The sequence below is a fragment of the Salmo salar genome, chromosome ssa09, assembly GCF_905237065.1.
Source record: "Salmo salar chromosome ssa09, Ssal_v3.1, whole genome shotgun sequence".
In the NCBI taxonomy this organism is placed as follows: Eukaryota; Metazoa; Chordata; class Actinopteri; order Salmoniformes; family Salmonidae; genus Salmo; species Salmo salar.
The window spans coordinates 154,234,785-154,259,015 of NC_059450.1; the positions used below are offsets into that span (position 1 = coordinate 154,234,785).

Below are 24,231 nucleotides of genomic sequence, written 5' to 3' on the forward strand. Positions count from 1 at the left end.
CGTGCTGTTGTAATTCCTGATGTTTTACCCTGACGGGACCTGTTATCCAGGGATCTAACAGTGTTATTAACGTGCTGTTGTAATTCCTAATGTTTTACCCTGATGGGACCTGTTATCCAGGGCTCTAACAGTTGTTATTAACTGTGCTGTTGTAATTCCTGATGTTTTACCCTGACGGGACCTGTTATCCAGGGATCTAACAGTGTTATTAACGTGCTGTTGTAATTCCTGATGTTTTACCCTGACGGGACCTGTTATCCAGGGATCTAACAGTGTTATTAACGTGCTGTTGTAATTCCTGATGTTTTACCCTGACGGGACCTGTTATCCAGGGATCTAACAGTGTTATTAACGTGCTGTTGTAATTCCTGATGTTTTACCCTGACGGGACCTGTTATCCAGGGATCTAACAGTGTTATTAACGTGCTGTTGTAATTCCTAATGTTTTACCCTGATGGGACCTGTTATCCAGGGCTCTAACAGTGTTATTAACGTGCTGTTGTAATTCCTGATGTTTTACCCTGACGGGACCTGTTATCCAGGGATCTAACAGTGTTATTAACGTGCTGTTGTAATTCCTGATGTTTTACCCTGACGGGACCTGTTATCCAGGGATCTAACAGTGTTATTAACGTGCTGTTGTAATTCCTGATGTTTTACCCTGACGGGACCTGTTATCCAGGGATCTAACAGTGTTATTAACGTGCTGTTGTAATTCCTCATGTTTTTCCCTGACGGGACCTGTTATCCAGGGATCTAACAGTGTTATTAACGTGCTGTTGTAATTCCTGATGTTTTACCCTGACGGGACCTGTTATCCAGGGATCTAACAGTGTTATTAACGTGCTGTTGTAATTCCTGATGTTTTACCCTGACGGGACCTGTTATCCAGGGATCTAACAGTGTTATTAACGTGCTGTTGTAATTCCTGATGTTTTACCCTGACGGGACCTGTTATCCAGGGATCTAACAGTGTTATTAACGTGCTGTTGTAATTCCTGATGTTTTACCCTGACGGGACCTGTTATCCAGGGATCTAACAGTGTTATTAACGTGCTGTTGTAATTCCTGATGTTTTACCCTGACGGGACCTGTTATCCAGGGATCTAACAGTGTTATTAACGTGCTGTTGTATTTCCTGATGTTTTACCCTGACGGGACCTGTTATCCAGGGATCTAACAGTGTTATTAACGTGCTGTTGTAATTCCTGATGTTTTACCCTGACGGGACCTGTTATCCAGGGATCTAACAGTGTTATTAACGTGCTGTTGTAATTCCTGATGTTTTACCCTGACGGGACCTGTTATCCAGGGATCTAACAGTGTTATTAACGTGCTGTTGTAATTCCTGATGTTTTACCCTGACGGGACCTGTTATCCAGGGATCTAACAGTGTTATTAACGTGCTGTTGTAATTCCTGATGTTTTACCCTGACGGGACCTGTTATCCAGGGATCTAACAGTGTTATTAACGTGCTGTTGTAATTCCTGATGTTTTACCCTGACGGGACCTGTTATCCAGGGATCTAACAGTGTTATTAACGTGCTGTTGTAATTCCTGATGTTTTACCCTGACGGGACCTGTTATCCAGGGATCTAACAGTGTTATTAACGTGCTGTTGTAATTCCTGATGTTTTACCCTGACGGGACCTGTTATCCAGGGATCTAACAGTGTTATTAACGTGCTGTTGTAATTCCTGATGTTTTACCCTGACGGGACCTGTTATCCAGGGATCTATATCCCTGTTGTTGATGAACCCTGTCTATGGCGTTGTATTCCTACATCAACCCTGTAATCTATACTGAACAAAAATATGAACGCAACGTGGAAAGTGTTGGTCGCATTTTTCATGAGCTTAAATAAAATATTCCAGAAATGTTCCATTCACACAAAAAGCTTATTTCTCTCAGATTTTGTGCACAAATTTGTTTACATCCCTGTTAGTGAGCATTTTTCCTTTGCCAAGATAATCCATCCACCTGACAGGTGTGGCATATCTATACGCTGATTAAACAACATGATCGTTACTCAGGTGCACCTTGTGCTGGGGACAATAAAAGGCCACTTTAAAATGTGCAGTTTTGTCACACAACACCACAGATGTCTCTAGTTTTTAGGGAGCTTACAATTGTCATGCTGACTGCAGGAATGTCCACCAGAGCTGTTGCCAGGGAATTTAATGTTAATTTCTCTACCATAAGCCGCCTCCAACGTCATTTTTGAGAATTTGGCAGTACACAAAACCGTCTACACAAACGCAGACCACGTGTAACCACACCAGCCCAGGACCTCCACATCCGGGCTTTTTCACCTGCGGGATTGTCTGAGACCAGCCATCCAGACAGCTGATGAAACTGAGGAGGAGGGGGAGGGGTGGGCCTGAGGAGTATTTCTGCCTTTTATGGGGAAAAACTCATTCTGATTGGCTGGGCCTGGCTCCCCAGTGCGTGGGCCTGGCTGCCATCTTGGTGGTCCTATGCCCTCCCAAGGCCCACCCATGGCTGCACCCCTGCCCAGTCATGTGAAATCCATAGATTAGGGCCTAATCAATGTATTTAAATTGGCTGATTTCCTTCTATGAACTGTAACTCAGTCAAATCTTTGAATATTGTTGCATGTTGCGTTCATATTTTAGTTCAGTGTAGTACTCTGATCAAGACCGGGGCTTTGTGAATATTGTATGTTTGGTAACAAAAATCAAATCTGATGCGTCCCTCTGTCTTCATTTGTCATTGAAAAGTGGATTTCTCTGTGTCATAAGAATCAAATAGACTTCTGTTCCCACAGGAGTTTGTATGTGTGTGTGTGTGTGTGTGTGTGTGTGTGTGTGTGTGTGTGTGTGTGTGTGTGTGTGTGTGTGGCCTATTTTGTGTTTCCTGCAGGTCCATTGATCAGATAAGAATTTCCATTATCCCAACCCTCAGACTCTACTTTCTACTACCAGCCCTTATCACACACACACACACACACACACACACACAGGTCAGCCCAATGTCCTTCACACACAATGGGCAGATGGATAAGCGTGGCTGGTGCTGAGGGATGATGTCAGAAGGTGCTGACGTGTGTGTGTGTGAGGAGGGGGGGCAGTGAAGTACACTGGCCCGTTTTCTCTTGTGTGTGTGAACACGTGTACATGTCATATCTCTATAGTCCTCAGGTTTGTTTCCAGCAGTGTTAGATAATCACCTGGGGATGTCTGTTACAGTAGATAGTGTTAGATAATCACCTGGGGATGTCTGTTACAGTAGATAGTGTTAGATAATCACCTGGGGATGTCTGTACAGTAGATAGTGTTAGATAATCACCTGGGGATGTCTGTACAGTAGATAGTGTTAGATAATCACCTGGGGATGTCTGTACAGTAGATAGTGTTAGATAATCACCTGGGGATGTCTGTTACAGTAGATAGTGTTAGATAATCACCTGGTGATGTCTGTTACAGTAGATAGTGTTAGATAATCACCTGGGGATGTCTGTACAGTAGATAGTGTTAGATAATCACCTGGTGATGTCTGTTACAGTAGATACAGTGTTAGATAATCACCTGGGGATGTCTGTTACAGTAGATACAGTGTTAGATAATCACCTGGGGATGTCTGTTACAGTAGATACAGTGTTAGATAATCACCTGGGGATGTCTGTTACAGTAGATAGTGTTAGATAATCACCTGGGGATGTCTGTACAGTAGATAGTGTTAGATAATCACCTGGGGATGTCTGTTACAGTAGATACAGTGTTAGATAATCACCTGGGGATGTCTGTTACAGTAGATACAGTGTTAGATAATCACCTGGGGATGTCTGTTACAGTAGATACAGTGTTAGATAATCACCTGGGGATGTCTGTACAGTAGATAGTGTTAGATAATCACCTGGGGATGTCTGTACAGTAGATAGTGTTAGATAATCACCTGGGGATGTCTGTTACAGTAGATAGTGTTAGATAATCACCTGGGGATGTCTGTTACAGTAGATAGTGTTAGATAATCACCTGGGGATGTCTGTTACAGTAGATAGTGTTAGATAATCACCTGGGGATGTCTGTTACAGTAGATAGTGTTAGATAATCACCTGGGGATGTCTGTTACAGTAGATAGTGTTAGATAATCACCTGGGGATGTCTGTTACAGTAGATACAGTGTTAGATAATCACCTGGGGATGTCTGTTACAGTAGATACAGTGTTAGATAATCACCTGGGGATGTCTGTTACAGTAGATACAGTGTTAGATAATCACCTGGGGATGTCTGTTACAGTAGATGCAGTGCCTTCAGAAAGTATTCACACCCCTTGACTTTTTCCACATTTTGTTACATTGCAGCCTTATTCTAAAATTAATGAGGATTTTCTTTCAATCCATCTACACACAATACCCCATAATGATTAAGCGAAAACAGGTTTTTAGAAATGTTTGCAAATTTATTAAAAATAAAAAAACAGATACCCTTTGCTATGAGAATCTAAATGGAGCTCAGGTGCTTCCTGTTTCCTTTGATCATCCTGGAGATGTTTCTACAACTTGGAGTCCACCTGAGGTTGAAGGAATTCTCCGTAGATCTCCGAGACAGGTGTCGAGGCACAGATCTGGGGAAGGGTATCAAAAATTGTCTGCAGCATTGAAGGTCCCCAAGAACACAGTGGCCTCCATCATTCTTAAATGGAAGAAGTTTGGAACCACCAAGACTCTTCCTAGAATTGGCCGCCCGGCCAAACTGAGCAATCGGGGAGAAGGGCACTCTGACAGAGCTCCAGAGTTCCTCTTTAGAGTGGCCAGACCGAAGCCACATGACAGCCCGTTTGGAGTTTGACAAAAGGCACCTAAAGGACCTGACCATGAGAAACAAGATTCTCTGGTCTGATGAAACCAAGATTGAACTCTTTGGCCCGAATTCCAAGCGTCACATCTGGAGGAAACCTGGCACAATCCCTACGGTGAAGCATGGTGGTGGCAACATCATGCTGTGAGGTTTTTTAGCGGCAGGGACTGGGAGACTAGTCAGGATCGAGGGAAAGATGAACGGAGCAAAGTACAGAGATCCTTGATGAAAACCTGCTCCAGAGCGCTCAGGACCTCAGACTGGGGTGAAGGTTCACCTTCCAACAGGACAACGACCCTAAACACACAGCCAAGACAACGCAGGAGGGACTTCAGGACACGTTTCTGAATGTCTTTGAGTGGCTCGGCCAGAGCCCAGACTTGAACCTGATCGAACATCTCTGGAGAGACCTGAAAATAGCTGTGCAGTGACGCTCCCCATCCAACCTGACAGAGCTTGAGAGGAGCTGCAGAGATGAATAGGAGAAACTCCCCAAATACAGGTGTACCAAGCTTGTAGCATCATACCCAAGAAGGCTTGAGGCTGTAATCGCTGCCAAAGTAAAGGGTCTGAATACTTATGTAAATGTGATAGTTCTCTTTTATTTTTATATATATTTTTGCAAACATTTCAAAATCTGTTTTTGCTTTGTCATTATGGGGTATTGTGTGTAGAATGATGAGGGGGGGGGGAAATCTATTTTAGAATAAGGCTGTAACGTAACAAAATGTGGAAAAGGTCAAGGAGTCTGAATACTTTCCGGAGGCGTGAAGCGACTGACTTTCAGTTGAGGGTAGTTTATTATCTCTCTCTGTGTGAGGTAATATGCTAATAGTCTCTGTACTATTTTTGAATGGTTTGTGGTTGAGACGAGCACAAATATAGTGGAGGAGTCTGTCTGGGTGGACTTGTGGTTCTGGTCTAGCCCGTTTATAATCCTAGGGTGTGTATTGAATCCATTTATAACCCTGGGCTGTGTAATGAACCCGTTTATAACCCTGGGGTGTGTATTGAACCCCTGTATGACCCTGGGGGGAGGTGCAATGAACTTGTGTATGACCCTGGGGGTAGGTGCAATGAACCTGTGTATGACCCTGGGGGGAGGTGCAATGAACCCGTGTATGACCCTGGGAGGAGGTGTATTGAACCCGTGTATGACCCTGGGAGGAAGTGTATTGAACCCCTGTATGACCCTGGGGGATGTAGGGCAGCAGTATGTACTCAGACCTGTATTCAAGTCTAGGCAGCAGTAGGTACTCAGACCTGTATTCAAGTCTAGGCAGCAGTAGGTACTCAGACCTGTATTCTAGTGATATCAAGGATACGTCAGCAGTAGGTACTCAGACCTGTATTCTAGTGATATCAAGGATACGTCAGCAGTAGGTACTCAGACCTGTATTCAAGTCTAGGGCAGCATTGTTAGTGGTGGCAAGGACAGACCAACCCTGAATAGGCTCGGCTCACATCTCGCTGTGTGTTCGGGAGGTGGAGAGCGATGGCATCAGCCCGCTCAGGGACAGATGTTTTGCGGCAACCAAAAGCAGTTGTATAAATACCATTTGGGGAGCTTTATTTTGTTCCCATAGGAGCAGAGAGGCTGTAATGCCCTGTTTACAGGGGCATGGAATCACTTCTAGCAGCCACTTGGCTGATAATATGAGGTTTGAGGACTTTATAGTATAATATTCTTATTTGTTCTTTCTCAATAAAAGTTCTGAGGGCTTGGAAGGAGAAGCAGTATACTGCCTATTTAACGAGAAAGTTATGGAGAGAGAGAGAGAGAGAGGGTGTGTTATGGAGAGAGAGATATCTGTGCTGGGGAGGGGTGGGGTTCCTTTCTAACGCCACCCATTTCAGTAATGATTCATCCTTTCTATTGCCACGCATTTCAGTAATGATGGATCCTTTCTAACGCCACCCATTTCAGTAATGATGGTTCCTTTCTAACGCCACCCATTTCAGTAATGATTCATCCTTTCTATTGCCACGCATTTCAGTAATGTCACTGATGACATTCGTATCATGATTCTTACGTTAATGGCTGCGTTTCTGCATTATAAAATGGATCCAACGTATGGCCCTGGTCGAGCCCGGAATAAACGTCTGTGTCTATAAACCCTACGCCAGCTGTGGGAAGCTGTTAACTGATGTCAGTGTGGTACAGTTTTACCCGGCAGTGCCAGACTGAAATGGTTAACAGCAGAAAGAAAAGGCTTCCTTCATCAGAGGAACAGCTGAACAGAACATCATTTGTGTGGAATGGTTCAGCAGAGAACACTGAACTACTGCTCGTTACTACAGATCAACGTTATAGACACATTCACAGAAAAAACATAGACACACTGACAGCTGTTTTCATTGAATTATTCCTCTTTTCTCTTCTCCTCCTTTCAGATCGATGCCTTGAGCAAAAGAAGTAAAGAAGCAGAAGGTTCCTTCTTGAATGTCTACAAGACATTAATAGATGTCCCAGGTAAGACATGAATAGATGTCCCAGGTAAGACATGAATAGATGTCCCAGGTAAGACATGAATAGATGTCCCAGGTCCCAGGTGGGACATTAATAGATGTCCCAGGTAAGACATTAATAGATGTCCCAGGTCCCAGGTAAGACATGAATAGATGTCCCAGGTCCCAGGTGGGACATTAATAGATGTCCCAGGTAAGACATTAATAGATGTCCCAGGTCCCAGGTAAGACATGAATAGATGTCCCAGGTCCCAGGTGGGACATTAATAGATGTCCCAGGTAAGACATGAATAGATGTCCCAGGTCCCAGGTAAGACATGAATAGATGTCCCAGGTAAGACATGAATAGATGTCCCAGGTAAGACATGAATAGATGTCCCAGGTCCCAGGTAAGACATGAATAGATGTCCCAGGTCCCAGGTAAGACATGAATAGATGTCCCAGGTCCCAGGTAAGACATGAATAGATGTCCCAGGTAAGACATGAATAGATGTCCCAGGTCCCAGGTAAGACATGAATAGATGTCCCAGGTAAGACATGAATAGATGTCCCAGGTCCCAGGTAAGACATGAATAGATGTCCCAGGTCCCAGGTAAGACATGAATAGATGTCCCAGGTAAGACATGAATAGATGTCCCAGGTAAGACATGAATAGATGTCCCAGGTAAGACATGAATAGATGTCCCAGGTCCCAGGTGGGACATGAATAGATGTCCCAGGTCCCAGGTGGGACATGAATAGATGTCCCAGGTAAGACATGAATAGATGTCCCAGGTAAGACATGAATAGATGTCCCAGGTCCCAGGTGGGACATGAATAGATGTCCCAGGTCCCAGGTAAGACATGAATAGATGTCCCAGGTCCCAGGTAAGACATGAATAGATGTCCCAGGTCCCAGGTAAGACATGAATAGATGTCCCAGGTCCCAGGTAAGACATGAATAGATGTCCCAGGTCCCAGGTAAGACATGAATAGATGTCCCAGGTAAGACATGAATAGATGCCCCCCCGACCCGGTGTAAACTGTAGAGAGAATGAGCCGTGCTACTTCCTCCTACCAGTGTACTTCCTCCCACCAGTGTACTTCCTCCCACCAGTGTACTTCCTCCCACCAGTGTACTTCCTCCCACCAGTGTACTTCCTCCCACCAGTGTACTTCCTCCTACACCAGTGTACTTCCTCCTACACCAGTGTACTTCCTCCTACACCAGTGTACTTCCTCCCACCAGTGTACTTCCTCCCACCAGTGTACTTCCTCCCACCAGTGTATTTCCTCCCACCAGTGTAGGCTGTAGAGAGATTGAGCGGAAGTGGTTTCCTGACAGGAATGACAAGTACGGCCACATCCCGCTCCTGACTAACCCACATGAACAAAGCATGAAGACAAACACAAAAACACAGGTTTTAATGGAGAGTGAACTGTTTTTGTAGAGCTTTATTGAAGCCCGGGGAAGCTGTGAGAAGGACAGGTCATTCCTAGCAGCATTTCTCTCTCTCTGCTATATTTCTCTGTCTGCTATATTTCTCTGTCTGCTATATGTTCTTAACTCGACACGCTATAATGAGGTGATGTCATACATGGTATTTTCTGTGCGTCATTCGATATAAATGTATAGCTTGTTCGAGGGGAAGTGGTGTTTTGAGGCCTGGACATTTTCAGTCGTGCACAGAACCCTCCACACACACACACACACACACACACACACACACACACACACACACACTCACACATCATGGTATTCTGCTTGATCCCTCAGCTCTAAGGTTCCTGCTATGTTTCCTTCACAACACACACACACACACACACTGCTCATTTTTACAGGGATGATGATGATGATGGGCATCAAAACGTCCTGCTTCACGCCTGTCAATCACCCGTGAAGACCAATCAGACTGACAAGACCGACTTTATCACAGTGACCCGACAACGACGCCACTCCACAAATCAAAACTGACTTGCGTCACAGAGGGAATCACAGATTTAATGTGGAGTAGAAAGTGCTTCCTCTCTCTTTTTCTGTCTCTCTCTCTCCTTCTTCTCTTTGTCTCTCTCTCTCCTTTATCTCTCTCTCTCTCTCTCCTTCTCTTTGTCTCTCTCTCTCTCTCCTTCTCTTTGTCTCTCTCTCCTTCTTCTCTTTGTCTCTCTCTCTCCTTCTTCTCTTTGTCCTCTCTCTCCTTTATCTCTGTCTCTCTCTCTCCTTTATCTCTGTCTCTCTCTCTCCTTCTCTTTGTCTCTCTCTCTCCTTCTCTTTGTCTTCTCTCTCCTTCTCTTTGTCTCTCTCTCTCCTTCTCTTTGTCTCTCTCTCCTTCTTCTCTTTGTCTCTCTCTCTCCTTCTTCTCTTTGTCCTCTCTCTCCTTTATCTCTGTCTCTCTCTCTCCTTTATCTCTGTCTCTCTCTCTCCTTCTCTTTGTCTCTCTCTCTCCTTCTCTTTGTCTCTCTCTCTCCTTCTCTTTGTCTCTCTCTCCTCTTTGTCTCTCTCTCCTTCTCTTTGTCTCTCTCTCCTTCTCTTTGTCTCTCGCTCTCCTTCTTCTCTGTCTCTCGCTCTCCTTCTCTTTGTCTCTCTCTCCTTCTTCTCTTTGTCTCTCTCTCTCTCTCTCTCTCCTTCTCGTTGTCTCTCTCTCCTTCTTCTCTTTGTCTCTCTCCTTCTTCTCTTTGTCTCTCTCCTTCTTCTCTTTGTCTCTCTCTCTCCTTCTCTTTGTCTCTCTCTCTCCCTCTTCTCTTTGTCTCTCTCTCTCCTTCTCTTTGTCTCTCTCTCTCCTTCTCTTTGTCTCTCTCTCCTCCTTCTCTTTGTCTCTCTCTCCTTCTCTTTGTCTCTCTCTCCTCCTTCTTTTTGTCTCTCTCTCCTTCTCTTTGTCTCTTTGTCTCTCTCTCCTTCTCTTTGTCTCTCTCTCTCTCTCCTTCTCTTTGTCTCTTTGTCTCTCTCTCCTTCTCTGTCTCTCTCTCTCTCTCCTTCTCTTTGTCTCTCCTTCTCTTTGTCTCTCTCTCTTTGTCTCTTTCTCTCCTTCTCTTTGTCTCTCTCTCCTCCTTCTCTTTGTCTCTCTCTCTCTCCTTCTCTTTGTCTCTCTCTCTCTCTCCTTCTCTTTGTCTCTCTCTCTCTCTCTCCTTCTCTTTGTCTCTCTCTCCTTCTTCTCTTTGTCTCTCTCTCTCTCTCCTTCTCTTTGTCTCTCTCTCCTCCTTCTCTTTCTCTCTCTCTCTCTCCTTCTCTTTGTCTCTCTCTCCTCCTTCTCTTTGTCTCTCTCTCCTCCTTCTCTTTGTCTCTCTCTCCTTCTTCTCTTTGTCTCTCTCTCTCTCCTTCTCTTTGTCTCTCTCCTCCTTCTCTTTGTCTCTCTCTCTCCTCTTTGTCTCTCTCTCTCCTTCTCTTTGTCTCTCTCTCTCGGTCTCTTTGTCTCTCTCTCTCCTTCTCTTTGTCTCTCTCTCCTTCTTCTCTTTGTCTCTCTCTCTCCTTCTTCTCTTTGTCTCTCGCTCTCCTTCTTCTCTTTGTCTCTCTCTCCTTCTCTTTGTCTCTCTCTCTTCTTCTCTGTCTCTCTCTCTCCTTCTCTTTGTCTCTCTCCTTCTTCTCTTTGTCTCTCTCCTTCTTCTCTTTGTCTCTCTCCTTCTTCTCTTTGTCTCTCTCCTTCTTCTCTTTGTCTCTCTCCTTCTCTTTGTCTCTCTCCTTCTCTTTGTCTCTCTCCTTCTCTTTGTCTCTCTCTCTCCTTCTCTTTGTCTCTCTCTCCTTCTCTTTGTCTCTCTCCTCCTTCTCTTTGTCTCTCTCTCCTCCTTCTCTTTGTCTCTCTCTCCTCCTTCTCTTTGTCTCTCTCTCTCTCTCCTTCTCTTTGTCTCTCTCTCTCTCCTTCTCTTTGTCTCTTTGTCTCTCTCCTTCTCTTTGTCTCTCTCCTTCTCTTTGTCTCTCTCTCTCTCCTTCTCTTTGTCTCTCTCTCTCTCCTTCTCTTTGTCTCTCTCTCTCCTTCCCTTTGTCTCTCTCTCTCCTTCTCTTTGTCTCTCTCTCTCCTTCCCTTTGTCTCTCTCTCCTCCTTCTCTTTGTCTCTCTCTCCTCCTTCTCTTTGTCTCTCTCTCCTCCTTCTCTTTGTCTCTCTCTCTCTCCTTCTCTTTGTCTCTCTCTCCTCCTTCTCTTTGTCTCTCTCTCTCTCCTTCTCTTTGTCTCTCTCTCTCTCTCCTTCTCTTTGTCTCTCTCTCTCTCTCCTTCTCTTTGTCTCTCTCTCTCTCTCCTTCTCTTTGTCTCTCTCTCTCTCTCTCCTTCTCTTTGTCTCTCTCTCTCTCTTTGTCTCTTTGTCTCTCTCTCTCTCTTTGTCTCTCTCTCTCTCTCTCTCTCTCTCCTTCTCTTTGCTCTCTCTCTCTCTCTCTCCTTCTCTTTGTCTCTCTCTCTCTCTCCTTCTCTTTGTCTCTCTCTCTCTCTCTCTCCTTCTCTTTGTCTTTCTCTCTCTCCTTCTCTTTGTCTCTCTCTCTCTCTCTCTCTCTCTCCTTCTCTTTGTCTCTCTCTCTCTCCCTCTTCTCTTTGTCTCTCTCTCCTTCTTCTCTGTCTCTCTTTCTTCTCTTTGTCTCTCTCTCTCCTTCTTCTCTTTGTCTCTCTCTCTCTCCTTCTTCTCTTTGTCTCTCTCTCTCCTCCTTCTCTGTCTCTCTCTCTCCCTCTTCTCTGTCTCTCTCTCCTTCTTTGTCTCTCTCTCTCCTTCTTCTTTGTCTCTCTCTCTCCCTCTTCTCTGTCTCTCTCTCTCCCTCTTCTCTGTCTCTCTCTCTCCCTCTTCTCTGTCTCTCTCTCTCCCTCTTCTGTCTCTCTCTCTCCCTCTTCTGTCTCTCTCTCTCCCTCTTCTCTGTCTCTCTCTCCCTCTTCTCTGTCTCTCTCTCTCCCTCTTCTCTTTGTCTCTCTCTCCTTCTCTGTCTCTCTTTCTTCTCTTTGTCTCTCTCTCCTCCTTCTCTTTCTCTCTCTCTCTCTCCTTCTCTTTGTCTCTCTCTCTCTCCTTCTCTTTGTCTCTCTCTCTCTCCTTCTCTTTCTCTCTCTCTCTCTCTCCTTCTCTTTGTCTCTCTCTCTCCTTCTCTTTGTCTCTCTCTCTCCCTCTTCTTCTCTGTCTCTCTCTCTCCTTCTTCTCTGTCTGTCTCCTTCTTCTCCCTGTCTCTCTCTCTCCCTCTTCTTCTCTCTCTCTTCTCTCTGTCTCTCTCAATTCAAAGGGCTTTATTTGGATGGAAAACATATGTTGCCAAAGCAAGTGGAAGAGACAAGAAACGAAAGGGAAATAAACAATCAGAAATGAACAGTACACATTACACTCACAAAAGTTTTAAAATAAATATACATTTTAAATGCTAATATTATGGCTATGTACAGTGTTGTAACATTGAGCAAGTAGTTAAAGTATGAAAAGGAAAGTAAATCAACATAAATATAGGTTGTATTTACATTACATTTAACATTTAAGTCATTTAGCAGACGCTCTTATCCAGAGCGACTTACAAATTGGTGCATTCACCTTATGATATCCAGTGGAATAGCCACTTTACAATAGTACATCTATATCTTTTAGGGGGGGGGGGTTTGGTATTCATTGTGCCGCTTGCTTGGTGTTGCCCCTTGCATAGTGGTGTTGCAGACTCTGGGGCCTTTCAGAACATATACTGAGATCATGTGACAGATCATGTGACACTTAGATTGCACACAGGTGGACTTTATTTAATTAAATATGTGACTTCTGAAGGTAATTGGTTGCACCAGATCTTATTTAGGGGCTTCATAGCAAAAGGGATGAATACATATGCACGCACCACTTTTCTGAATTTTTAGAACAAGCTATTTTTTTCTATTTCACTTCACCAATTTGGACTTTTGTATGTCCATTACATGAAATCCAAATAAAAATCTGTTTAAATTGTAATGCAACAAAATAGGAAAAAGAGGGGTGAATAGTTTTTCAAGGCACTGTAGCTCTTCATGTTGTGTGTTTTTAGTGTGTTCCAATTTCCCCAGAAGTGGTTAGATTATATGGATTCTTCAATTACATTGAGCTGATTTGGCAAGATGTGGCAGGGCTTGCAAACTATTACGGACTACAAAGGGAAGCACAGCCGTGAGCTGCCCAGTGACACGAGCATACCTGATGTGCTAAATAACTTCTATGAGCGCTTCGAGGCAAGCAACACTGAAGCATGCATGAGAGCACCAGCTGTTCCGGGCGACTGTCATCACGCTCTCCGTAATCGATGTGAGTAAGACCTTTAAACAGGTCAACATTCACATTGCCGCAGGGCCAGAGGGATTACCAGGACATGTACTCCGAGCACACGCTGACCAACTGGCAAGCTCAGGACCCTGGGATTAAACACCTCCCTCTGCAACTTTTTTTGTTTCTGTATTGTTTGTTTCTCCAAAGTCAAGGCTCAGGTTTTCTTGGTTTCTCTCTGGGTTTTTGGTCGGATAGATTTCTCAATTCCTTACTTAAGTTTTTGCATTCTTCATCAAACAATTTGTCATTGTTGTAAATGTTCTTATGTTGTCTGGTTGAAATGTTTAGGTTTGATAGGGAAGCTGAGAGATCAAATATACTATTTAGGCTTTCTACTGCCAAGTTTACACTATTGCAGTGAAACGTTTTGTCCAGTAAGTTGTTTAAAAGGTATTGAATTTGTTGTTTTAGATTTTTTTTCTTCTTTTTTTCGGTAGGTTTCCACACTACTTTCCTTCCACCTATAGCATTTCTTAATAGTATGCAGTTTGTTCGGCTTTGATGCCTCATGACTGAGTATTGCTCTGTTTAAGTAGACTGATTTTGCTGTGATCTGATAGGGGTGTCAGTGGGCTGACTGTGAACGCTCTAAGAGACTCTGGTTTGAGGTCAGTGATTAAAGTATTCTACAGTACTGCTGCCAAGGGATGAGCTGTAAGTGTACCTACTTTATTTGTCCCTTCGAAGCCTACCATTGACTATGAACAGACCCAGCGTGTGACATAGCTGCAGGAGTTGTCACCTGTTTTTGTTGTAGTTGTGTCTACGGGGGCATATTGGGGAGAGAATGCTGTCACCTCCAGGCAGGTGTTTGTCCTCTTGTGTGCTGAGTGTGTCAGATTCTTGTCCAGTTCAGGCATTTAAGTCGCCACTGACTAGTACTTCCTGGGTCTGGAAGTGATTGATCTCCCCCTCCAGGATGGAGAAGCTGTCTTTGTTAAAGTATGGGGGGATATAAACTCAGCAAAAAAAGAAACGTCCCTTTTTCAGGACCCTGTCTCTTAAAGATAATTTGTAAAAATCTAAATTACTTCACAGATCTTCATTGTAAAGGGTTTAAAAAAACATTGTTTCCCCATGCTTGTTCAATGAACCATAAACAATTAATGAACATGCACCTGTGGAACGGTCGTTAAGACACTAACAGCTTACAGACGGTAGGTAATTAATTCACAGTTATGAAAACTTAGGACACTAAAGAGGCCTTTCTTCTGACTCTGAAAAACACCAAAAGAAAGTTGCCCAGGGTCCCTGCTCATCTGCGTGAACATGCCTTAGGCATGCTGCAAGGAGGCATGAGGACTGCAGATGTGGCCAGGGTAATAAATTGCAATGTCCGTACTGTGAGACGCCTAAGACAGCGCTACAGGGAGACAGGACGGACAGCTGATCATCCTCGCAGTGGCAGACCACGTGTAACAACACCTGCACAGGACCGGTACTTCTGAACATCACACCTAAGGTACAGGTACAGGATGGCAACATCAACTGCCCGAGTTACACCAGGAATGCACAATCCCTCCATCAGTGCTCAGACTGTCCGCAATAGGCTGAGAGAGGCTGGACTGAGGGTTTGTAGGCCTGTTGTAAGGCAGGTCCTCACCAGACATCACCGTCAACAACGTCGCCTATTGGCACAAACCCACCGTCGCTGGACCAGACAGGACTGGCAAAAAGTGCTCTTCACTGACGAGTCATGGTTTTGTCTCACCAGGGGTGATGGTCGGATTCGCGTTTATCATCAAAGAAATGATCGTTGCACCGAGGCCTGTACTCTGGAGCGGGATCGATTTGGAGGTGGAGGGTCCATCATGGTCTGGGGTGGTGTGTCACAGCATCATCGGACTGAGCTTGTTGCCATTGCAGGCAATCTCAATGCTGTGCGTTACAGGGAAGACAACCTCCTCCCTCATGTGGTACCCTTCCTGTAGACTCATCCTGACATGACCCTCCAGCATGACAATGCCACCAGCCATACTGCTCGTTCTGTGTGTGATTTCCTGCAAGACAGGAATGTCACTGTTCTGCCATGGCCAGCGAAGAGCCTAGATCTCAATCCCATTTGAGCACGTCTGGGACCTGTTGGATCGGAGGGTGAGGGCTAGGGCCGTTCCCCGCAGAAATGTCCGGGAACTTGCAGGTGCCTTGGTGGAAGAGTGGGATAACATCTCACAGCAAGAACTGGCAAATCTGGTGCAGTCCATGAGGAGGAGATGCACTGCAGTACTTAATGCAGCTGGTGGCCACACCAGATACTGACTTTTACTTTTGATTTTGCCCCCCCCCCCTTTGTTCAGAGACACATTATTCAATTTCTGTTAGTCACATGTCTGTGGAACTGGTTCAGTTTATGTCTCAGTTGTTGAATCTTGTTATGTTCATACAAATATTTACACATGTTAAATTTGCTGAAAATTAACACAGTTGACAGTGAGAGGACGTTTCTTTTTTCTGAGTTTAGGTAGCACACAAGGACATCTTTCTCTGTTCAAATTATTTCTAACCAAATGTAATATATTTCTCTTTTGAATAATTTAATAGAGTGAGTTAGGTCTGCTCTATTCCAAATTAGCATACCCCCCTGAGTCTCTTCCCTGTTTCACACCTGGTAGTTTGGTGGATGGGACTACCAGCTCTCTGTAACCTAGAGGACCACCAGTGGGTCTGTCTCCTCTCTACCACCTGGTAGTTTGGTGGATGGGACTACCAGCTCTCTGTAACCTAGAGGACCACCAGTGGGTCTGTCTCCTCTCTACCACCTGGTAGTTTGGTGGATGAGACTACCAGCTCTCTGTAACCTAGAGGGCCACCAGTGGGTCTGTCTCCTCTCTACCACCTGGTAGTTTGGTGGATGAGACTACCAGCTCTCTGTAACCTAGAGGGCAACCAGTGGGTCTGTCTCCTCTCTACCACCTGGTAGTTTGGTGGATGGGACTACCAGCTCTCTGTAACCTAGAGGACCACCAGTGGGTCTGTCTCCTCTCTACCACCTGGTAGTTTGGTGGATGAGACTACCAGCTCTCTGTAACCTAGAGGACCACCAGTGGGTCTGTCTCCTCTCTACCACCTGGTAGTTTGGTGGATGAGACTACCAGCTCTCTGTAACCTAGAGGACCACCAGTGGGTCTGTCTCCTCTCTACCACCTGGTAGTTTGGTGGATGGGACTACCAGCTCTCTGTAACCTAGAGGACCACCAGTGGGTCTGTCTCCTCTCTACCACCTGGTAGTTTGGTGGATGAGACTACCAGCTCTCTGTAACCTAGAGGACCACCAGTGGGTCTGTCTCCTCTCTACCACCTGGTAGTTTGGTGGATGAGACTACCAGCTCTCTGTAACCTAGAGGACCACCAGTGGGTCTGTCTCCTCTCTACCACCTGGTAGTTTGGTGGATGGGACTACCAGCTCTCTGTAACCTAGAGGGCAACCAGTGGGTCTGTCTCCTCTCTACCACCTGGTAGTTTGGTGGATGAGACTACCAGCTCTCTGTAACCTAGAGGACCACCAGTGGGTCTGTCTCCTCTCTACCACCTGGTAGTTTGGTGGATGGGACTACCAGCTCTCTGTAACCTAGAGGGCAACCAGTGGGTCTGTCTCCTCTCTACCACCTGGTAGTTTGGTGGATGAGACTACCAGCTCTCTGTAACCTAGAGGACCACCAGTGGGTCTGTCTCCTCTCTACCACCTGGTAGTTTGGTGGATGAGACTACCAGCTCTCTGTAACCTAGAGGACCACCAGTGGGTCTGTCTCCTCTCTACCACCTGGTAGTTTGGTGGATGAGACTACCAGCTCTCTGTAACCTAGAGGACCACCAGTGGGTCTGTCTCCTCTCTACCACCTGGTAGTTTGGTGGATGAGACTACCAGCTCTCTGTAACCTAGAGGACCACCAGTGGGTCTGTCTCCTCTATACCACCTGGTAGTTTGGTGGATGAGACTACCAGCTCTCTGTAACCTAGAGGACCACCAGTGGGTCTGTCTCCTCTCTACCACCTGGTAGTTTGGTGGATGAGACTACCAGCTCTCTGTAACCTAGAGGACCACCAGTGGGTCTGTCTCCTCTATACCACCTGGTAGTTTGGTGGATGAGACTACCAGCTCTCTGTAACCTAGAGGACCACCAGTGGGTCTGTCTCCTCTCTACCACCTGGTAGTTTGGTGGATGAGACTACCAGCTCTCTGTAACCTAGAGGACCACCAGTGGGTCTGTCTCCTCTCTACCACCTGGTAGTTTGGTGGATGAGACTACCAGCTCTCTGTAACCTAGAGGACCACCAGTGGGTCTGTCTCCTCTCTACCACCTGGTAGTTTGGTGGATGGGACTACCAGCTCTCTGTAACCTAGAGGACCACCAGTGGGTCTGTCTCCTCTCTACCACCTGGTAGTTTGGTGGATGAGACTACCAGCTCTCTGTAACCTAGAGGACCACCAGTGGGTCTGTCTCCTCTCTACCACCTGGTAGTTTGGTGGATGAGACTACCAGCTCTCTGTAACCTAGAGGACCACCAGTGGGTCTGTCTCCTCTCTACCACCTGGTAGTTTGGTGGATGGGACTACCAGCTCTCTGTAACCTAGAGGACCACCAGTGGGTCTGTCTCCTCTCTACCACCTGGTAGTTTGGTGGATGGGACTACCAGCTCTCTGTAACCTAGAGGACCACCAGTGGGTCTGTCTCCTCTCTACCACCTGGTAGTTTGGTGGATGGGACTACCAGCTCTCTGTAACCTAGAGGACAGCTACTGTGTCCGTTTCCTCTATACCATATTTTTTGACAATGTCTGTATTTCTGATTTCTTTGAAGTCTGGGTTCCTGCTCTTTAGTCCAAAAGCAGATGACCTTGTATATTCCAGGATGAGACTCTATCTAATCTAATCTCTGCTGTTTCTCCTCAACAGGACCAATTAGTCTCTCCTCAGCTAGCCTCCCCACGCTAGCTAGCTCCCTCTGTCTCTCTCTTTGTGTAACGTAGTGTGTGTGTGTGTGTGTGTGTTTTGTCAGACCCCGCCCCTGCGCTGGAGTTGGGTCAGCAGTTACAGCTGAAGCTCCAGCGGATGCACGACATCGAGACGGAGAACCTCAAACTCCGAGAGACTCTAGAGGACTACAACAAAGAGTTTACAGAGGTCAAGAACCAGGGTGAGACACACATATACTGGAGGGAGAAAAGAGTTTATCTGGTCAGGGAAAGCGGTGTGTCAGACGACATGTAGTGGTCATGGAATATTCTCTATATTATACTCTGGACACACTGAAGGATCCAGCTGGAGGGAGGGAGGGAGGGATGTCTAGAGGGAGAGAGAGGGGAATGGGAAGAAGAGAGGGATGTGTAGAGGGGAGAGAGGGAGAGGGAGGTAGGAATGGGAAGGAGAGAGGGATGTGTAGAGGGGAGAGAGGGAGGTAGGAATGGGAGGGAGGGAGGGAGGGATGTGTAGAGGGGAGAGAGGGAGAGGTAGGAATGGGAGGGAGGGAGGGAGGGATGTGTAGAGGGGAGAGAGGGAGAGGTAGGAATGGGAAGGAGAGAGGGATGTGTAGAGGGGAGAGAGGGAGAGGTAGGAATGGGAAGGAGAGAGGGATGTGTAGAGGGGAGAGAGAGATGAATGGGAAGGAGAGAGGGGTGTGTAGAGGGGAGAGAGAGATGAATGGGGAGGAGAGAGGGATGTGTAGAGGGGAGAGAGAGATGAATGGGGAGGAGAGAGGGATGTGTAGAGGGGAGAGAGAGATGAATGGGGAGGAGGGGAGAGAGGGATGTGTAGAGGGGAGAGAGAGGGAGGTAGGAATGGGAAGGAGAGAGGGATGTGTAGAGGGGAGAGAGAGGAATGGGGAGGAGAGAGGGATGTGTAGAGGGGAGAGAGAGGAATGACTAGAGGAGTAGTGAAGAGAGGAACAATGAGGAGGAGAGTCTTTTGGAACAGCTCAGCGGGAGGGAATTGGAACAGCTCAGCGTGAGCTAATTGGAACAACTCAGCGGGAGCGAATTGGAACAACTCAGCGGGAGGGAATTGGAACAACTCAGCGGGAGGGAATTGGAACAGCTCAGCGTGAGCTAATTGGAACAGCTCAGCGGGAGGGAATTGGAACAGCTCAGCGGGAGCGAATTGGAACAGCTCAGCGGGAGCGAATTGGAACAGCTCAGCGGGAGCGAATTGGAACAGCTCAGCGGGAGCGAATTGGAACAGCTCAGCGGGAGCGAATTGGAACAGCTCAGCGGGAGCGAATTGGAACAGCTCAGCGGGAGCGAATTGGAACAGCTCAGCGGGAGCGAATTGGAACAGCTCAATAGTGGCAACTTCCTATTCTGCAATTGATTCTTCTATTCCCTCACCCTGAATGGAAAGGGGATATTTCAACCCCAAAACATGCAGTGTAACCACACACACACTCAGAGAGAACCCAGGGGACATTGATCCCAGCAACCTAAATGTTTAAGGTTGTGTTAAGCCAGGACAGGGTAAGAGGTCTCTGAGAGAACTCTATTGATTATGTGTCAGAGCTGGGAGAATGGAGTTTCAATCACACACACACACACACACACACACACACACACACTCACTCACTCACTCACTCACTCACTCACTCACTCACTCACTCACTCACTCACTCACTCACTCACTCACTCACTCACTCACCACTCACTCACTCACAGTGCTAAGAGCTCTCAAAGGCAACGATCAGCAGTGCTCTGTCTTTGTCTCACTTTCTTAAAGACATCTCTCTGTCCTCGGACATCTACATATTAAATAGACTCTTAAAGACATCTCTCTGAATCTCAGACATCTAAATATTAAATAGACTCTCTCTTAAAGACATCTCTCTGTCCTCAGACATCTACATATTAAATAGACTCTTAAAGACATCTCTCTGAATCTCAGACATCTAAATATTAAATAGACTCTCTCTTAAAGACATCTCTCTGTCCTCAGACATCTACATATTAAATAGACTCTCTCTTAAAGACATCTCTCTGTCCTCAGACATCTACATATTAAATAGACTCTCTCTTAAAGACATCTCTCTGTCCTCAGACATCTACATATTAAATAGACTCTTAAAGACATCTCTCTGAATCTCAGACATCTACATATTAAATAGACTCTCTCTTAAAGACATCTCTCTGTCCTCAGACATCTACATATTAAATAGACTCTTAAAGACATCCCTCTGTCCTCAGACATCTACATATTAAATAGACTCTCTCTTAAAGACATCTCTCTGTCCTCAGACATCTACATATTAAATAGACTCTTAAAGACATCTCTCTGAACCTCAGACATCTACATATTAAATAGACTCTCTCTTAAAGACATCTCTCTGTCCTCAGACATCTACATATTAAATAGACTCTTAAAGACATCTCTCTGTCCTCAGACATCTACATATTAAATAGACTCTTAAAGACATCCCTCTGTCCTCAGACATCTACATATTAAGTAGACTCTTAAAGACATCTCTCTGAACCTCAGACATCTACATATTAAATAGACTCTCTCTTAAAGACATCTCTCTGAACCTCAGACATCTACATATTAAATAGACTCTCTCTTAAAGACATCTCTCTGTCCTCAGACATCTACATATTAAATAGACTCTCTCTTAAAGACATCTCTCTGACCTCAGACATCTACATATTAAATAGACTCTCTCTTAAAGACATCTCTCTGTCCTCAGACATCTACATATTAAATAGACTCTCTCTTAAAGACATCTCTCTGTCCTCAGACATCTACATATTAAATAGACTCTCTCTTAAAGACATCTCTCTGTCCTCAGACATCTACATATTAAATAGACTCTCTCTTAAAGACATCTCTCTGTCCTCAGACATCTACATATTAAATAGACTCTCTCTTAAAGACATCTCTCTGTCCTCAGACATCTACATATTAAATAGACTCTCTCTTAAAGACATCTCTCTGTCCTCAGACATCTACATATTAAATAGACTCTCTCTTAAAGACATCTCTCTGTCCTCAGACATCTACATATTAAATAGACTCTCTCTTAAAGACATCTCTCTGAACCTCAGACATCTACATATTAAATAGACTCTTAAAGACATCCCTCTGTCCTCAGACATCTACATATTAAATAGACTCTCTCTTAAAGACATCTCTCTGTCCTCAGACATCTACATATTAAATAGACTCTCTCTTAAAGACATCTCTCTGTCCTCAGACATCTACATATTAAATAGACTCTTAAAGACATCTCTCTGAACCTCAGACATCTACATATTAAATAGACTCTCTCTTAAAGACATCCCTCTGTCCTCAGACATCTACATATTAAATAGACTCTTAAAGACATCTCTCTGTCCTCAGACATCTACATATTAAATAGACTCTTAAAGACATCTCTCTGTCCTCAGACATCTACATATTAAATAGACTCTCTCTTAAAGACATCTCTCTGTCCTCAGACATCTACATATTAAATAGACTCTTAAAGACATCTCTCTGTCCTCAGACATCTACATATTAAATAGACTCTCTCTTAAAGACATCCCTCTGTCCTCAGACATCTACATATTAAATAGACTCTCTCTTAAAGACATCTCTCTGTCCTCAGACATCTACATATTAAATAGACTCTCTCTTAAAGACATCTCTCTGTCCTCAGACATCTACATATTAAATAGACTCTCTCTTAAAGACATCTCTCTGTCCTCAGACATCTACATATTAAATAGACTCTTAAAGACATCTCTCTGACCTCAGACATCTACATATTAAATAGACTCTCTCTTAAAGACATCTCTCTGTCCTCAGACATCTACATATTAAATAGACTCTCTCTTAAAGACATCTCTCTGTCCTCAGACATCTACATATTAAATAGACTCTCTCTTAAAGACATCCCTCTGTCCTCAGACATCTACATATTAAATAGACTCTTAAAGACATCCCTCTGTCCTCAGACATCTACATATTAAATAGACTCTCTCTTAAAGACATCTCTCTGTCCTCAGACATCTACATATTAAATAGACTCTCTCTTAAAGACATCCCTCTGTCCTCAGACATCTACATATTAAATAGACTCTCTCTTAAAGACATCTCTCTGTCCTCAGACATCTACATATTAAATAGACTCTCTCTTAAAGACATCTCTCTGTCCTCAGACATCTACATATTAAATAGACTCTCTCTTAAAGACATCCCTCTGTCCTCAGACATCTACATATTAAATAGACTCTCTCTTAAAGACATCTCTCTGTCCTCAGACATCTACATATTAAATAGACTCTTAAAGACATCCCTCTGTCCTCAGACATCTACATATTAAATAGACTCTCTCTTAAAGACATCTCTCTGTCCTCAGACATCTACATATTAAATAGACTCTCTCTTAAAGACATCTCTCTGTCCTCAGACATCTACATATTAAATAGACTCTCTCTTAAAGACATCCCTCTGTCCTCAGACATCTACATATTAAATAGACTCTCTCTTAAAGACATCTCTCTGTCCTCAGACATCTACATATTAAATAGACTCTCTCTTAAAGACATCTCTCTGTCCTCAGACATCTACATATTAAATAGACTCTCTCTTAAAGACATCTCTCTGTCCTCAGACATCTACATATTAAATAGACTCTCTCTTAAAGACATCCCTCTGTCCTCAGACATCTACATATTAAATAGACTCTCTCTTAAAGACATCTCTCTGTCCTCAGACATCTACATATTAAATAGACTCTCTCTTAAAGACATCTCTCTGTCCTCAGACATCTAAATATTAAATAGACTCTCTCTTAAAGACATCTCTCTGAACCTCAGACATCTACATATTAAATAGACTCTCTCTTAAAGACATCCCTCTGTCCTCAGACATCTACATATTAAATAGACTCTTAAAGACATCTCTCTGTCCTCAGACATCTACATATTAAATAGACTCTCTCTTAAAGACATCCCTCTGTCCTCAGACATCTACATATTAAATAGACTCTCTCTTAAAGACATCTCTCTGTCCTCAGACATCTACATATTAAATAGACTCTCTCTTAAAGACATCTCTCTGTCCTCAGACATCTACATATTAAATAGACTCTTAAAGACATCTCTCTGTCCTCAGACATCTACATATTAAATAGACTCTTAAAGACATCTCTCTGTCCTCAGACATCTACATATTAAATAGACTCTCTCTTAAAGACATCTCTCTGTCCTCAGACATCTACATATTAAATAGACTCTCTCTTAAAGACATCCCTCTGTCCTCAGACATCTACATATTAAATAGACCTCTTAAAGACATCCCTCTGTCCTCAGACATCTACATATTAAATAGACTCTTTCTGGTTGTGTTATTCAGTTCAGCTGGAGTATTCAGGTCATCCTCGCCAGATACACTCACATGCGCGCACGCACGAACACACGCACACACACCCACGCACGAACACGCGCACACACACACTCACACGCGCACACACACACACGCACACACACACGCACGAACACACGCACGCACAGCTCCAGGCTGTTGGTGGAAGCTCACAGATCCATATCCCTAATATACACAGCTCTTAGCTCACAGACCATCTTAAGGACTACAGTAGTGTTGGGTTTTACACACACACACACACACACACACACACACACACACACACACACACACACACACACACACACACACACACACACAGGGACAGGCGGCCGGAGAGGCAGCCGGACAGGCTGACAGACAGATGGGCAGGCGGGCAGACAGACCAACAGCCCACAGGGAGGGTA

General features: G+C 44.7%; 1 protein-coding gene across 4 annotated transcripts in view; it reads left to right on the top strand.

Annotated features, from left to right (window-relative positions):
• The window catches only part of LOC106613316 (protein CASP), a 179,852-nt gene that overhangs the window by 59,802 nt on the left and 95,819 nt on the right, over window positions 1-24,231 (top strand). For 3 of the 4 annotated variants that reach the window (XM_045724853.1, XM_045724854.1, XM_045724856.1), the window contains exons 4-5: window positions 7,217-7,295; window positions 18,498-18,635. In XM_045724853.1, the coding sequence (XP_045580809.1) occupies window positions 7,217-7,295; window positions 18,498-18,635 (217 nt within the window). The remainder of the gene's footprint in view (window positions 1-7,216; window positions 7,296-18,497; window positions 18,636-24,231) is intronic. The other variant, XM_045724855.1, reaches the window with a different exon arrangement.